A 16314-nucleotide genomic window follows, 5' to 3' on the forward strand; every position below is an offset into this window, starting at 1 on the left:
TGTCTTTGGTTCTCCCCAGGGTGTCCCCAGGGTGTTCCTGGGGTGTCCCTGAGGTCTTCCTGGGGTGTCCCCAGGGTGCTCCTGGTGTCCCCAAGATGTACCTGGGGTGTCCCTGGGGGTGTCTGCGGGGTGTTCCTGGGGTGCCCCCAGGGTGTCCCCAGGGTTTCCCTGGGGTTTGTGCAGGGTGTCCCCGGTTTTGTCCATGGGGTCTCCCGGGGGTGTCCCCAAGGTGCCCTCGGGGTGTCCCCGGGGGGGTTGCAGCAGGGCTGGGGAGAGGCTGGGCAGGATTCCTGGAGCCGGTTGGGCTGGGCCACCACCGCCCCCCCCCCAGCCCGGAGCACCTGGGACCGTCCCCAGCTGGGGACCTGCCCGGCCCCCGCCCAGGGCCGGGGGACTCGGTGGCACGTCCGGCCCCGGCTCTGCCGCGGGTGGGAAACCGAGGGGGGTGGGCGGAGCGTGGGGTTGGGAGGGGGTGTCCCCAAAATGCTTGGGGCAAGCTTCATCCCCAAGCCCTGGGTCCCCCAAAATGCAGGGGGCTGATCTGTCCCCATGCCCTGAGACCCCCAAAATGCAGGGGGCTGACCCCATTCCTCTGCCCTGGGTCCCCCGAAATACACAGGGCTGGGCCCCGTCCCTGTGCCACGTGTCCCCCAAAATTCATGGGGCTGAGCCCCCTCCCTGTGCCCTGAGTCCCCCAAAATTCAGGGGGCTGAGCCCTGTCCCTATGTCCTGGGTCCCCCAAAACTCACGAGGCTGACCCCATTCCTCTGCCCTGGCTCCCCACGGGTGCCTGGGGCCGAGCCCTGTCCCTGTGCCACGACCCCCAAAAACCCCCAGGACCTCCCCCTCCCCCCCCAGCCCCAGCCCCTTGGCAGGACCCGAAGCGGCCGCAGGATCCGGCCCCACCTTCCTGGGCCCCAGCGGGGCGATGCCGGCGGCGGGGCCACCCCTTCCTTCGCCCGCCTATAAATCACGCCCGGCCGCTCGCCCGCCCGTCTGTCCGTTGGTCCGTCCGTCCGTCGGTCTGTCCGTCCGTCCTTCCACCCGTCCATCCATCTGTCCGCCCAGCACCATGAGCTACTCCCGCAGCACCGTCTACTCCAGCTCGTCCCGCTCGGGTGGCAGCCGGCGCCTTGCGCCCCTGAGCAGCGCCGCCAGCGTCTACGCGGGGGCCGGGGGCTCGGGGTCCCGCATCTCCGTCACCCGCAGCAGCAGCCTGGGCAGCGGCTTTGGGGCCGGCTACGGGGCCGGCTATGGGGCTAGCTATGGGAGCAGCTATGGGGGCAGCTACGGGGGTGGTTACGGGGGCAGTTACGGAAGCAGCCTGCTGCTGTCGGGCTCCGGCGTGGTGCAGAATGAGAAGGAGACGATGCAGGACCTCAACGAGCGCCTGGCCACCTACCTGGACAAGGTGCGGAGCCTGGAGCAGGAGAACCGGCGGCTGGAGGTGCAGATCCGCGAGCACCTGGCCAAGAAGGGGCCCAGCACCCACGACTGGAGCCACTACTGGGAGGTGATCGAGGACCTGCGTGGCAAGGTGGGTCCGGCACGGGACCGGCAGAGCTGGCACCGCGGCCCCAGGGCGCTGCCGGCCTCCCGCGGGCGCTGCCAGCCCCGGGTTAAGCATTAACCCCAGCGGCCGCGGGGCCGGGCGGACTTTGCACCCGAGGCTGGCGGCGGGTGGGAGCGGCCCCCGCCGCGGGGGACAGCGGGGGACACCGCATGGGGCAGCGCACGGGGACACCGTGGAGGGGTGTCAGGGGGCAGTGCGTGGGGACACCATTTGGGGACACTGGGAGGCACCATATGGGGACATTGGGGGTCACCACATGGGGACAATGGGGGGCACACATGGGGACACCGGGGGACACCGCACCCCCGGCTGCGGGACCAGGTGAGGGGAAATGACCAAGGCCATGGGTGTCGCGGGGCTGACTGGGGGGGTTAATTAACACACCCCTCATTAAGCAAACAAACCCCGCGGCCAGTGCTGCCCCACCCACCCCTCATGTCCGCCCCCCCCCAGCACAGCGGTGCTGTGGTTTTGGCATGGCTTCGGCCCAAGGTCACGCGGGGACGGGAAGGGGACCAGTCCCCAGGGTGCCCAGTGCCAGCCGGCCCCACCCAGGGGACCTGGCTCTTGTTCCCCCCCATCCCCCCGCCCCAGCATTTCCGGGGCGCGGCACCTGCCCAGGGCAGGCGGAGGCCCCCGGAGGGCCGCGAGGGGGTCCCCATGCAACGTGACGTCCCCGTCCCCACAGATCTTCGACAGCACAGTGGAGAACGCCCGCACCGTGCTGCAGATCGACAACGCCCGGCTGGCAGCCGACGACTTCAGGGTCAAGTGAGAGCAGGGCAGGACGGCGGAGGGGGGACAAGGGGGACACTCGGGACAACGGGGACAAAGGGGACAAGGGGGACAATGGGGACAGGGGTGAGGTTGGGATGGGATGGGGATGGGGATGGGGACATGGACAGGGATGGAGGAGGGGATAGGATCAGGGACAAGGACAGGGACAGGATGGGGATGGGAACAGGATGGGAAGGGATAGGACAAGATGGGGACAAGGATGGAGATGGGGATGGGGATGGGGATGGGGATGGGGATGGGGATGGGGATGGGGACAGGGTGAGAATGGGAACGGGGAAAGGGTTGGGATGGGGACGGGATGGAATGGAGATGGGGACAGGGTTGGGGACATGGACAGGGACAGGGATGGGGATGGGATGGGATGGGGATGGAATGGGGACAAGGACAGGGACAGGGATGGGGCAGAGCAGGAATGGGGACGAGGACAGGATGGAGACAGGGATGAGACAGGGACATGGATGGGAATGGGATGGGATGGGATGGGATGGGATGGGACAAGGACAAGGATGGGGATGGGGACGGACAAGGACGGGTCCGAGCAGTGGGGCCGGGGCTGGGCCGAGGCTGGGGCTGCAGTGGGGCTGGTCCAGGGCAAGGGGCAGTGTGGGGCCGGGGGGCACCAATGGGGCTGGGCTGGGGCCACACCTGGGGACACGCTGTGGCTGCAGGTACGAGGCGGAGCTGGCCATCCGCATGTCGGTGGAGAGCGACATCGCGGGGCTGCGCAAGGTCATCGACGACACCAACATGGCCCGGCTGCAGCTGGAGGGCGAGATCGAGGCGCTCAAGGAGGAGCTCATCTTCATGAGGAAGAACCACGAGGAGGTGGGAGGGGCCCGGGGGGGGCAGGGGACGCGGGGGGACCCCGCTCTGACCCCCCCTTTCCCCCCCAGGAGATGAGGAGCCTGCAGGCGCAGGTCTCCGGCTCAGGGCTGACGGTGGAGGTGGACGCCCCCAAGGCTCAGGACCTGGGCAAGGTCCTGGCCGAGATCCGGGCTCAGTATGACGCCCTGGCCCAGAAGAACCTGGAGGAGCTGGAGAAGCAGTGGGGGCAGCAGGTGAGGGCCCCCCCGGGACATGGGGGGGGGTGGGGGGTGCACAATGGGGAGCCCCCAGGGGTCCCCCGGCGGCACCGGTGCTGGTCTGGTGCTAGGGACCTTCCCCCCAGGGACGTCCTCACCCATGGGGGGGGCTCATGCAATGCTGGGGGGGGGAACCTCACTGATCCTGGGGGTCCCTGCCCCATGCAGGACCCCAGCCCCACCAAGGGGACCCTCTCTAAGGGGGGGTCCTGCTGCGAGGCTGGGGACACCCCTGGGAGAGCCATGTGGGACCCCCACTCCTGGGCTCCGTTCGTGGCTGTGCCCCACCCGGTGACCCCCAAAACCACTCCCATCCCCCCACCCCCTTGCCCCCTCAGATCTCCGAGAGCACCATCGAGATCACGCAGAGCAGCAAGGAGGTGGACACGGCCCGCAGCACCGTGGTGGACCTCCGCCGCTCCGCGCAGACACTGGAGATCGACCTGGAGTCGCTCCGCAACCAGGTGCCAACCCCAGAGCCCCCCCTTTCTCCCCTCCCCACATCCCGCAGCCCCCCACGTGGGTGGGGGTCTCGGGAGGACGTGGGTGCTGAGCTGTGGTGCTGGGGGCGCAGAACGGAGCCCTGGAGGGCAGCCTGCGGGAGGTGGAGGGCCGCTACGCGCTGCAGATGGAGCAGCTCAACGGCCTCATCCTGCGCGCCGAGGCGGAGCTGGCGCAGGCGCGCGGGGAGCTGCAGCGCCAGGCCGACGAGTACCAGGCACTGCTCAACGTCAAGAGCAAGCTGGAGGCCGAGATCGCGACCTACCGGCAGCTGCTGGACGGCGGCGAGCAGCTCAGGTATGGGGCGGGGGGGGTGCGGGGTGCTGGGGGGGTGGAGGGGGTTGGGTTGGGTTGGGTTGGGATTAAGGTGAGGGTTAGGTTGGCGATGGGGTTGCGTTGGGGTTGGGTTGGGTTGGGTTGAGTTGGGGTTAAGTTTAGGTTTAGGGTTAGGATTGGGGTTGAGGTTGGGGTTGGGGTTGGGGGCTTGGGGTTAGGGTTGGGTTGGGTCAGATTGGGATTGAGTTGGGGTTGGGTTGGGGTTGGGTTGGGTGGGGGTTAAGGTTAGGTTTACGGTTAGGTTGGGTTGGATTGGGTTTGATTGGGTTGGGGTAGGATTGGGTTGGGGTTGGATTTAGGGTTAGGGTTAGGGTTGGGTTTGGGTTTGGGGTTGGAGTTAGGGTTGGCATTGGGGTTAGGGTTAGGGTTGGATTGGGGTTGGGTTGGGGTTAGGATCTGGGTCAGGCTGGGTTTAGGATTAGGGTTAGTATTAGGGTTAGGTTTAGGGTTTGGATTAGGGTTGGGCGGAGCTGCCTCGGGGTCAGGATTAGGAGCAGGACCCGGGTTGGGCTCAGGGCCGTGCAGTCCCAGCTCCCTCCCCGCGGGCGGCAGCAGCAGCACCTGGGGGGGCCGCACCCCAGGGTGCCCCCACCCATAGGACGCTGAGGGGGGGGACAGGGACCCTCCCTGTCCCTGACCCCCCCCCCACAGCCTGCAGGACGCGCTGGACAAGGAGAGCAGCAGCAGCACGGTGCGGAGCTCGCAGCGCATGCTGGACGGCAAGGTGGTGACTGAGACCAAGGAGGTCAAGGTCAGGGTCCTCTGAGAGGGCCCTGTCCCCCCCGGCAGTGGAGGGGGGTCCCTGTACCCCCCCCACCCCCCAGCCTCGACAACCCCCCTGCAATAAAGCAGCAAATCCCCCCGGGGGGGTCAGTTCCGTGTCTGCTCCTGACTGGGGTGGGGGGGCTTCGGGAGGGAAACTGAGGCGGGGGGGGCGGATGGGGGGGACAGACAGACGGATGGGGGGTGGATGGACGGACAAACGGATGGGTGGGGGGAGAATTCGCAGGATGGCCAGACAGACAGACGGATTGGGGGACAGACTGGCGGAGGGGTGCGGGGGTGGACAGACGGACAGACAGATGGGTGCGGGGGTGGGAAGGTGGATGGACAGACGTTCGGACGGACCGATGAGTGGACGGACAGACAGAAGGGTGGGCGGGCAGCTGGGTGGGTGCACGGACAGACGGACGGACGGACGCGTGGGCTGGGGGCAGGGCCAGAGGGTGGGGGGTGGACGGACGGACGGGCGGGAGCACACAGGGGTGCAGGGGTGCATTGCACGAGGCTCAGCAGCACGCGGAGGTGCAGGCGTGCATTGCGCCGGCGCCGTCAGTGCCTGGGGAAGGCGTGACCACGCCCTGCACGAGGACTGGCAGCGCACAGCGTGTGATGGTGCACGGGGGGCAGTCGTGCGTTGCACAAGAGCCAGATGTGCACGGGGAGGTGATGGTGCACTGCACATGGGCCAGCAGTGCGGGGGGGGAGGGTGCAATGTCCAGGGGGGAGGGGGTGACGGTGCGTTGCACGCAGGGCAATGGTGCGCTGCACAGAGGGGGTGACGGTGCATTGCGCGCGGGGGGGTGGTGCATTGCGCATGGGAGGTGCTGGCGCATTGCACGCGGGGTGCAGGTGGATTGCACAGGAAGGCGGTGGTGCATTGCACGTGGGCCAGCCGTGCATGGGGAGGGGATGACGATGCACTGCACACCACGGTGCCGGTGCATTGCACAGGAGGTGCTGGTGCGTTGCACGCGCGGTCACGGCGCCTTGCACACCGCGCTGCTGCTGCGCACCCCGGTACCGGCGCCCTCCCCCTCCCCCCCGGCCGTTCCCGCCCCTCTCCCCCCCCCGCGCGGGCGGCGACGCCAACCGCAGAATTCAACGGCCCCGCCCCCCGCCGGGCCCCGCCCCTCCCGCCCGGCCCCGCCTCTCCCGCCCGGCCCCGCCCCTCCCGCCCGGCCCCGCCCCCCGCCGCCGCCGCGGGGGCGTGGCGGCGCTGTCCACGTGACGGCGCCATCCGGGCCCTTTGCCTTCCCCGTCCCAAGATGGCGGCCTCAGGTGAGCGCGGCGCGGCCGCCGCGGGCTCGGCGGGGGGGGGCGGGGCCGCGGCCGCCCCCGGGACGCGGCGGCACCGGCGGGGGGCGGCGGGGGGCGGGGGGGACCGGGGCCGGGGGCTGGGGGCTGGGGGCGGGGGGGCTCGGGGGGGGAACGGCGCGAGCCGGGCCCCCCGCCCCTCCCCCGCCGTTCCCCTCAGCGCCCCCCCCAACGGGGAGCGGGGGGGGAGGGGGCGCGCTGAGGGGAGCGGGGGGGGGGGAGGGGGCCTGCGGGCGGCGCAGTGCGCAGGCGCGGCCGGCAGGGGCGGGGCGGGGCGGGGGGGGCCACGTGGGGCGCGGCGCGCACGCGGCTTGGGGGGGGGGGAGCGGCCCCGGCGGGTGTGCGAGGCAGCAGCCCCTCCCCCCTCGTGTGCAAGGCACCAGCCTCCCCGGGTGTGCAAGGCACCAGCCCCCCCCGCTGCAGGGCACCAATTCTCCCGCTTGGGCAATGCACCAACCCTGGTGTGCAGTGCACCATCCCCCCCCCACGTGTGCAGGGCACCGACCCCGTGTGTGTGCAGGGCACCATCACCGCTGTGCGTGGCTGGGCTGCGTGCACTGCATCACCCACCCCGCCCCGTGCAATGCACCATCGCCCTAACACCCCCGTGCAATGCACCACCAGCCCCCCCCCGTGTACAGCCGGTCTGTGTGTAGGGCATCAACCTCCCCCCCCCTCCCCATGCAGTGCACCCCCACCCCCTCCTCGTGCAAGGCACCATCGGCTCCCCGTGCACAGCTGATGTGCGTGCAGGGCACCGTCACCCCTCCTTGTGCAAGGCACAGTTGCCTCTCCATGCAGGGCTGGCCCTTGTGCAGTGCACCATCAGCTCCCTGCGTGCAATGCACCACCCCGCCGTGCAATGCACCACCACCCTTGCACCAACGACCCCCACCTGATTGCCGCTCAGAGCCATGGGACATGCCCCTGGACCCCCCCAGAGCCCCTCCAGGACACCCCCCCTGCCCCCCCTTCGCCCCAGAACCCCCCCTGTAACCCCCACCCCACCAGCCCCCTCGCCCCAGGCCCCCCCCACCCCTCCTGGCGTGGCAGGGCCCCCCCACAGCGCCCCCTGACGTGCCCCCCCGCGGCCCCCCCAGCAGCCAAGAAGAAGAACAAGAAGGGCAAGACCCTGACCCTCACCGACTTCCTGGCCGAGGACGGCGGCGGCGGGGGGGGGGCCCACCTACATCCCCAAACCCGTCAGCTGGGCCGACGAGACCGACGACCTGGAGGGGGACGGTACGGCGGGGGGGCACCGGGGGCAAATGGGCATGGGGGCAAGTGGTTAAACGGCCGCTGGGTTAAGTGGCCACTGGGCTAAGTGGTTAAACGGCCGCTGGGCCAAATGGTGCTGGGCTACATGGCCAAATGGTCACTGGGTTAAATGGCCAAGTAGCCACTGGGCTAAATGGTTAAAAGGCCGCTGGGCCAGATGGCCACTGGGCCAAATGGTTAAGTGGCCGCTGGGCTGAATGGTTAAATGGCCATGGGGCTAAAGAGCTAAAAGATCACTGGGCCAAATGGTGCTGGGCTAAATGGCCAAATGGCCACCAGGTTAAATGGCTGAATAGCCACTGGGCTCAATGGCCAAATGGCCACTGGGCCAACTGGCTGCTGGGTTAATTGGCCATTGGGTTAACTGGCTAAATAGCTACTGGGCTAACTGGCCAACTGGCTGCTGGGTTCAATGGCTACTGGGCTAAATGGTTAAAAGGCTGCTGGGCCAAATGGCCACTGGGCTACATGGCCAGATGGCTACTGGGTTAAATGGTTAAATGGCCACTGGGCTACATGGCCAACTGGCTGATGGAATACATGGCACTGGGCTAAATGGTTGAACAGACACTGGGCCAAATGGCCACTGGGCTAAAGAGATAAATGGCCACTGGGCTCAGTGGCCAAGTGAGTGCTGGGTTAAATGGCCACTGGGCCAAATGGCCACTGGGCCAAATGGCTGCTGGGCTAAGTGGCCAAGCGGCCACTGGGCCAAATGGTTATTGAGCCAACCGGCTGCTGGGTTAAATGCCCCCTGGGCTAAGCGACCGGACAGCCACCGGGCCAGTTGGCCACCGGTCCAGGTGGCCAAACCCCAGATGCTGTGGGCTCAGCCCCGGGCGCCCCCCCAGCGTCGCGGGGCCGCCCTGAGCGCCCCCCCCCAGCGTCACGGGGCCGCCCTGAGTGCCGTGCGTGCGCGCAGTGTCCACGGCGTGGCACAGCAACGAGGACGACGTGTACCGGGCACCCCCCATCGACCGCTCCATCCTGCCCACCGCCCCCCGCGCCGCGCGGGAGCCCAACATCGACAGGAGCCGCCTGCCCAAGTGCCCCCCGTACACGGCCTTCCTGGGCAACCTGCCCTACGACGTGACCGAGGAGTCCATCAAGGACTTCTTCCGAGGCCTCAACGTGAGTTGGGGGGGCACGGAGCCAGGCAGGGCCCCACGCGGGTCCTCGTCGGGTTTTGTGGGGGGGTTGCGACGCAGAAGGGGCCTTAGGGAGGGGCGGTGGCTGGAGAAGGGTGGTGAGGCCAAGGGCTGGGATTGGGATTGGGGATGGGGGATGGGGATGGGGACGGGATGGGGTGGGATGGGGATGGGGACGGGGACGGGATGGGGCGGGGATGCTCCCGGTTCCCAGTAAAGGCAGGGAGATGGCAGGCAGACAGCCTGGACAGGGGAAAACATGGTTCGTTACCAAAAAATTTGATTTGGGTCACGAGGAAGATGGGGAAACGCCTCCCAGCCCGCTCAGGGCTCGGGTTGGTGCCGCCGCCCAGGGCTGTCCTGGTGGCCGTGGCTCCCGGCCCCACGAGCACCGGGGTGGATGCAGGGTGGGCGACACGCTGAGCTTGTGCCTGCGCCCCAGCAAGCCTCCAAAAACCTCCAGAAGTCCCCAAAATCGTCCAAAAGTCCCCAAAAGCCTCGGCACGGCATTGAAACTCCCTGCCCTTGGTGGTCCCTGGGGTTTGTCCCCCCCAGCGGCGCGGGTCGCCGCCTCACCGCCAGCTCTGTCCCCTCTCCCCCGCAGATCAGCGCCGTGCGCCTGCCGCGGGAGCCGACCAACCCCGAGAGGTTGAAAGGGTTTGGCTACGCCGAGTTCGAGGACATCGACTCCTTGTTCCAGGCGCTGAGCCTCAATGAAGAGGTGAGTGCAGCCCCCAGGGGCCCCCCCGCGTCGGGCGCCTCCCTGCGCAGCCCTGGGGGCTGAAGACACTTTACGGAGCCTCGTGTTGTAGAGTGCGTGTTAAAAAGGCTCAAGCGGGGAAAAAAAAGCTGGGTTTGGGGGCTTTTGGAGATCCCCTGCGGCGTGAAATCCCCCGGAGCTCGGGCACCGGCCCAGCCCCGTCTCTGCGCCGTGGGGGCGCAGGGCTGACGGCCCGCCCGTCTGCAGTCCCTAGGGAACAGAAGGATACGCGTGGACGTCGCTGATCAGGCTCAGGATAAAGGTGGGACCTGGACCCCCCCCTCCGCTCCGTCCCTGCTCCCCGCAACGGCTCTGGGGGCTGCAGTGGGGCCGGGGCAGCGCTCAGCACCCTCAGCACCCTCTGCCTCGGGGCGTTCCCTTATCACGGGGCCCCCCCAGCCGTCCCTATCACGCTGCCCCAGGCTGCGCTGGCTCAGGGCCCCCTTCCCTTCCCCCCCCCCGCCCCAGATCGCGACGACCGCTGCTTCGGCAGGGACCGTGACCGCTTCCGCGACTCGGAGAGGTTCGAGAGCGACTGGAGGGCCCGGCCCGCCGCCACCGACAGCTTCGACGACTACCCGCCGCGCCGGGGCGACGACGGCTTCGGCGACAGTGAGTGGGGCGAGGGGGGGCTCCAGGGGGGGCAGGCCCCCTGCCGGGGCGGCGGGAGCAGCACCGGGGCTCTGCACAGCACCACGGGCTGCGTCTTGCCCATGGGGTCGGCCCTCGGGAGCCATGGCCTGCTGCGCCCCTCCCCCAGTGCCTCGACACCTTGCGGTGTGCTCAGGCGCCCGTGGAGCAGTTGCTCGGGTCCAGTCCCCCATCTGATTTCTCAGGGTGCCAATTTTCCTCGGTTTTCCCCTCAAATCCCCCGCTCACACCCCGCCCCGCTCCCCCCGCCGCAGGGTATCGGGATCGCTACGATGATCGGTATCGCGACGGCCCGCGCAGGGACATGGACCGCGGCTTCGGGGGCCGGGACCGCTACGATGACCGCAGCAGGGATTACGACCGAGGTAGGGCAGGGCAGGGCAGGGCGAGGCGTGCTGGGGGGAGCAGGGGGTGGGCCCGGGGGGCTTCGGCACCGTGCCCCTGCTGCAGGCGCTGCCCCGCGAGCAGCATTGGGCCCTGGCGGGCGGGTCCCCGTCCCTATTTGGGGCCCGGTCCCTCTCTCGGGGGTGCTCCCCTGCAGGGAGGACCCACAGGGTGTTTCCCCACCCGCCCCCAGGCTACGACTCGCGGATAGGCAGCGGCAGGAGGGCCTTCGGCAGCGGCTACCGCCGGGACGACGACTACCGGGGCGGCAGCGACCGCTACGACGACCGATACGACCGCCGCGACGACCGCATGGACAGGTGGAACTCGCGGGACGATTACGGCCGCGACGACTTCCGCCGCGACGACCGAGGTAGCGGCCGCGGGGGGAGCGCCGGGGGGGGGCGCAGGGTCTGGGTTCCCCCCCCCAGAACCCGCTCAGCGCCCGCGGGGTCCCGCCAGGTCCCACCCAGCGGCCGAAGCTGAACCTGAAGCCGCGCAGCGCGCCCAAGGAGGAGGAGGCGTCGGTGGCCCCCGCGCCGCAGTCCAGCCGGGCGGCCTCCATCTTCGGGGGGGCCAAGCCGGTGGACACGGCCGCCCGCGAGCGCGAGGTGGAGGAGCGGCTGCAGAAGGAGCAGGAGAAGCTGCAGCGGCAGCTGGAGGACGACAAGCGGATAGACAGGCGGCCCCGGGAGAGGTGCGGTGTCATCGGTGGGGGCACGAAGCACCGGGGGGAGGCGGGGGGCTGCCGGGCTGCCCCCGCTCACCCCCCCCTGCCCCAGGCACCCCAGCTGGCGCAGCGAGGAGAACCAGAACCAGGAGCGGTCGCGGACGGGGAGCGAGTCCTCGCAGAGCGGCCCCCCCGGCCCCACCGCAGGCACCGGCCCCACGGGCAGGAGTAGGTAGCGGGACGGTGCGGGTCCCGTGACCCCCCCGGGACAGTGCCGTGTCCCCCCCGGGACGGCAGCGTGACCCCCCCGGCCCCGTCCCCCTGCAGCCACGCGGCGGAGGGAGAGCGAGAAGTCCCTGGAGAACGAGCCGCTCGCCAGGGAGGACGAGGTGCCCTCGCCCCCCACCCGGCCCCAGGAGGAGAAGCAGCCCCTCAAGGCCATGCCTGCACCCCCCCCCAAGGAGAACGCCTGGGTGAAGCGCAGCGCCAACCCCCCCGCACGCCCCCCCGGCTCGGATTCAGAGCAGCACTCCCCCCCTAGGTGGGTGAGCCGCGGAACACCCCCCAAGTATCTGGGGGGGGCTCCTGGGAGTGGCTGGGGTCCTGACGCAGCCCCAGGGGATCGTGTGCCCCCCCGGCTGGTGGTGGCGCCCCCCCCGAGGTGCTGACGGTTGCATTCTGTCCCCCCATCAGCAGCCAGACGGCGCCCGGCCTGCCCCTGGAGGACGGCGTGGCCCCGAGGAGCGCCCCTAGGAAAGGTGAGGCCGGGGGGAGCAGCACCGCGCCCCCCCAGCAGAGCCCTGGAATCTGTCCCCTCGCCGGGACGGGGCCCGGGGCCCTGCGGGGGGGGGGCAGCCCTGCAGAGGGCCGGTGGCAAGACCCCGCGGCCCCCCCTGCCCCAGGAGACGAGAGCAAGGCGGACGGCGCCCGGGAGAGCGGCCCCAAGGCGCGGAGCGGCAGCTCCGGCCGCGGCCCAGGAGACACCGAGCGGTGCGTGCCCAGTAGTGCTGAGCGTGGGGGGACAGGGACGGGGACCCCCCCGAGCCCGGCGTCCACCCCCGAGCCCGGCATCCCCTGGGTGTTGCAGGAAGGAGAGCAGGAAGGATCACGACGTGAGACCTGCGCCTGAGCCAAAGAAACTCGACGAGAGCCCGGCCTCCGTAAGCACCCTGCCCGCGGGGGGAGGCCGGCCTCCTTGGGGAGGGGGTTCCCTGCTCCTCGGGGGGGTCCCGGGGGTGCTGAGCCCCCCGGTGACGCGGCACCCGCCCCACTGCCTCCCTGCCAGCAGTTCAGCCACGCCAGCAAGTACGCGGCGCTGTCGGTGGACGGCGAGGACGACGGCGAGGACGAGGAGAGCGCCGAATGAGAGCCTCGCGCTGCCCCCTGCGCCCCCCGGGGAGCCAAAGCAAACCTGTCCCCAGCAGGCCCAAATAAATCCTGAAACTCAGCGCCTCCGGAGACCCTTCTTAAACTTCTTACCGCAGGAAAAAACACAAAACACACACAAAAAAACATGCCCGCAAAGTACAAAAGAGAGGAAAACACACAAAAAAAAAAGGACGCCGCGCTCCGTGCGCACTGCTGCAGCCTCCGCCGGCCCCAGGAGCCTCCGCGGGCCTCGCAGGGCCAAGCTCAGCACCCGGAGCCTCAGGTAGGGCTGCGCCCCGCGGGCTGCAGGCGGGGGGCTCGCGGACCCCGGCCCCCACCCACGGAGGGGCTTCGGAGCCTGAGCCCGCAGCCCCGGGACCACGTCCCGGCCTCCGGAGGCTGGCGCCGGGCCTCCCCCAGCCCCCCTCCGCCTGCCCCAAAGCAGCCCCCAAATCCTCGGGTTTGAGCCCGGTTTGGGGAGGGGGCGCCCGGGGGCAGCGCGCCCGCCACAGGCTCCGGGGGAGGCCCCGCAGCTGCCTTTTACTTGGCCCCCCCTCGGACCGGGGCTTTGAGGGGGGTTGGGGGGTTTGGGGTTGGTTTTTTTGTTGTTTCCTCCAATAAAGCTGATCTTGAACATCCCCTCCAGCGGCCAGCTCCGTGCGAGTCCTCGCTGTTCCGGGGCTGCCTTCATCCCCCTCCTCATCGTCATCCTCCTCCCGAGCCCCGCAGCCTCCACTCAGCACTCCTGCTTGGCCTCTTGGCCAGCCTCCACCTCGTCTTCTTCCTCGTCTTCCCTCTTCCTCCTTCCTCTTCTTTCTTCTCTTCCTCTTCCCCCCCGGCCTCCCCTCCTCAGCAGCTCCTGGTGGCCTCTTGGTTGTCCCCTGGTTGTCCCCTGGTCATCCTCCTCTTCCTCCTCTTCCTCCCCCCCAGCAGCTCCTGGCAGCCTCCTGCTCGTCCCTTGGCCAGCCTCCTCTTCCTCTTCCTCTTCCTCCTCCTCCTCTTCCTCCCCCTCCCTGCGACGTGTCCCCGCCGCGCTCTTGGCACGGAGCCCGCAGCGAGGTGAAGTTTAATTAGCGGGGGGGGAGCTAATTGCTGCTAATCGCTAATTGCCAGGGGGTCCTGCAGGCTGGGGGGGGGTGGTCCTGCAGCCCCCACCCCCCCCTCCCCTGGGGGCTGGACCCTTTAAAAGCCCCAAACCCCCCCAAAAGCCCCAAATCCCAGCCACGCACAATCGGCCTCTGTTGGCTGCAGGGCTGGAGCCAGGTGGGGGGGGGGGGACGGGAGGGGGGCGGCAGCCAGGGACCTCCTGCGGATGGGGGGGGCTGCTGGGGATGGGGGGGGGGGGCGCACGGGGGGGCGAGGGAGCAGTGGGGGGACACTGAGACGGGGGGGTACACATGGGGGGGGACACTGAGCCCCCCCTGCTGGGCACACATTTCCCCCCCCCTTAAATCCGTCCGCTGCCCCAAAGCCCCCCCAGAGCTGTGCCCTGCAGGGGGGGGTCACAAGAAAAAAATAATAAAAAGTGGAGGAAATAAATAAATAAATATTTTTAATAGAAAAAACAACCCAAAAACATAAAAAACCATTAAATCCCATAAACAAGCCAGGCAGGGAGGGGCCGGCGGAAATCCCGCAGCGCCCCCCCCCCCATGGGCGCCCGGTGCTGGGCAGGGCCCTGCTGCTCGCCCCCCCCCGGCCCGGGGGGGCCCCAGGTGGGTTCCGGGGGCTTGGGGGGGCTGGGGGCGGCCGGGGGGGCCGAGCCCGTGGGTGCCAGAACCAGGGAGGGGCGGAGGAGGTCCCTGTCCTGCACCCCAAAACCACCCCAAAACCACCCCAAACCCCCGTCCTGCATCCCAAAACCTCCACGGGGGGGGGGGGCTGGGGCCTCGACCCTACAGCCCCTAGAGTGGGTGTCCCTATGGGGCACTGTGGGGCTCCATGGGTCCCTATAGCCCGGACCAGGTGTCCCTATGGGCCCTATAGGTCCCTACAGCCCGTACCGGGTGTCCCTGTGGAGCTCCATAGGTCCCTATAGCCCCATACCCCGTGTCCCTGCGGGCCCTATAGGTCCCTACAGCCCTGCACCAGGTGTCCCTATGGATCCCTATAGGTCCCCACATCCCATACCCGGTGTCCCTATGGATCCTATAGGTCCCCGCAGCCCCCCCATTAGCCCTTCCCTCCCCGTCCCCATCCCCGGCCGCAGCGCGGGGGGGTCCCGGCCGCGTTAACCCCTCCGTGCCCGGAGCCCCGCAGGGGTTAACGGGGCCGGTCAAACCCGGGGGGGGGGGCCGGGGGGGGAAGGAGGGGAGGAGGCGGGGGGGCCCCGCCCCGCCCCCCGGGGCCGCCCCAACGCCGCCGCCACCGGGCCCGGACCGGGAGCAGCGGGGACGGGCGGGGGGGGCACGAAATGAAGGTACCGGGGGGGGGGGGGAGCGTGGGGGGGGGGGCGTGGGAAACAGCGGCAGCGCCACGCGGCGGGCCCACGCGTGTCCCCGCGCGCCCCCCCCCGTCCCTCCTCCCACCCCCCCGGTGTCGCGTGTCCCCCCCCCGCGTCCCCCCCGCCGGGAAGCCGCGGGCCCGCCCCACTCGGGACGGCCGCCATGCAGCCGCGGGGCGCCGTGGGGTCGCTGCTGCGGGCTCTGAGCCGCCGCCACGGCCCCCCCTCGGTACCGGGGCGCGGGGGGGGCGCGGGGAGCCGGGGGGAGCCTGGGGGGGGCCGGGGGGGGGGGGGCGTGGGTGCGCCCCACGAGCGACCGCGGAGATCGGGGCGGGTGCGGGGCGCGGCGTGGGGGTCCGTGGGGGGCGGCTGTCACCCGCCGGGGGGGGTCAGTTCGGGGGGGGGTCGGTTTTAAGGGGGTGCCCCCCCCGTCACCATCCGGGGGGGGCGCGGCTCGGCCCCGCTGCGGGGTCTGGGGGATCCCGTGGGGCGGGGGGGGCGGGGAGGGTCCGCCGGGGGGGGGGCGGGGGGGGGGCGGCTGTGCCCAATTAGGAGGGGCTGGGGGGGGGGGGTCCCGGGGTGCACGGCCCCCCTGTGGCAGCATCGCGGGGTCAGCCCGGGGGGGGGGGGGCGAGACACGGGGGGGGCTCTGCCGCGGGACCTCGCCCCCCCCCCCGTTTCTCGCCCCCCCGCGGTCCCGTTCCCACGCCCCCCCCCGGGCCGGGCCGTGGGAATCGTTGCGGGGGGGGGGCGGGGGGGCGGCTCCGGCCCCGGGTCCCGCTTCCTGGGCTGGCCCCGGCCCCGCTTCCTGCGGCCGGGACGCGGCGGCCGCGCCTCGGGGGGGCCCTGGGGACCGGGGGGGCACGGGGGGGGGGACGGGGGGGGGGAGGAGAACCGGGGGGGGGCGCCCTGGGTGCCCCGCGTACGAGGGGTGCTGAGCGGCCTCTGCCCCGTGCCCCCCCTTTTTCCCTGCCCCCCCCCCGTTTTTCCCGGCCCCCCCAGCCCGGGCCGGCCCCGCAGCCCCACAGCTTCCAGGAGAAATCCTTCCGCAAGAAGCCGCGGCGCTGCGCCGCCTGCCGCGAGGACGTCGGGGCGCAGGGGCTGCTCTGCACAGGTCGCCCCGAAACGCGCGGCCCCGTGTCCCGACGTCCCCCAGCCCCGTGCGTCCCCATCTCCCCGTGTCCCCATATCCCCGCTCCCCATGTCCCCCCCCCCCCCACCCCCC

General features: G+C 70.5%; 2 protein-coding genes across 2 annotated transcripts; both read left to right on the top strand.

Moving 5' to 3' along the window:
- The first annotated feature begins 997 nt into the window (after positions 1 to 997).
- On the top strand, positions 998 to 5164 carry KRT18 (keratin 18). The gene is made up of 7 exons (XM_035571046.1): positions 998 to 1537; positions 2262 to 2344; positions 3040 to 3196; positions 3265 to 3429; positions 3792 to 3917; positions 4028 to 4251; positions 4942 to 5164. Exons 1-7 carry the CDS (start codon positions 1073 to 1075, stop codon positions 5054 to 5056), a joined length of 1335 nt encoding a protein of 444 aa, XP_035426939.1. The 5' UTR covers positions 998 to 1072; the 3' UTR covers positions 5057 to 5164.
- Positions 5165 to 6323: 1159 nt separating this feature from the next.
- On the top strand, positions 6324 to 12730 carry EIF4B (eukaryotic translation initiation factor 4B). Its single transcript, XM_050716002.1, is given in 16 exon segments — positions 6324 to 6351; positions 7491 to 7555; positions 7557 to 7629; positions 8588 to 8796; positions 9418 to 9534; positions 9781 to 9835; positions 10042 to 10185; positions 10479 to 10589; positions 10802 to 10981; positions 11071 to 11305; positions 11391 to 11506; positions 11606 to 11819; positions 11972 to 12036; positions 12181 to 12268; positions 12366 to 12438; positions 12564 to 12730. Coding segments are annotated over 16 exon segments (1839 nt in total). The 5' UTR covers positions 6324 to 6338; the 3' UTR covers positions 12645 to 12730.
- The last annotated feature ends 3584 nt before the right edge of the window (positions 12731 to 16314 follow it).

This window comes from Cygnus atratus, chromosome 29 (genome assembly GCF_013377495.2).
Source record: "Cygnus atratus isolate AKBS03 ecotype Queensland, Australia chromosome 29, CAtr_DNAZoo_HiC_assembly, whole genome shotgun sequence".
Classification (NCBI taxonomy): Eukaryota; Metazoa; Chordata; class Aves; order Anseriformes; family Anatidae; genus Cygnus; species Cygnus atratus.

Bases quoted from the DNA above. Each gene is read 5' to 3' on its own strand.
- KRT18 (XM_035571046.1), top strand. From the start codon at position 1,073: ATGAGCTACTCCCGCAGCACCGTCTACTCCAGCTCGTCCCGCTCGGGT. The intron at 1,538-2,261 runs GTGGGTCCGGCA...CCGTCCCCACAG, and splicing joins TCGAGGACCTGCGTGGCAAG to ATCTTCGACAGCACAGTGGA. The intron at 2,345-3,039 runs GTGAGAGCAGGG...CTGTGGCTGCAG, and splicing joins GCCGACGACTTCAGGGTCAA to GTACGAGGCGGAGCTGGCCA.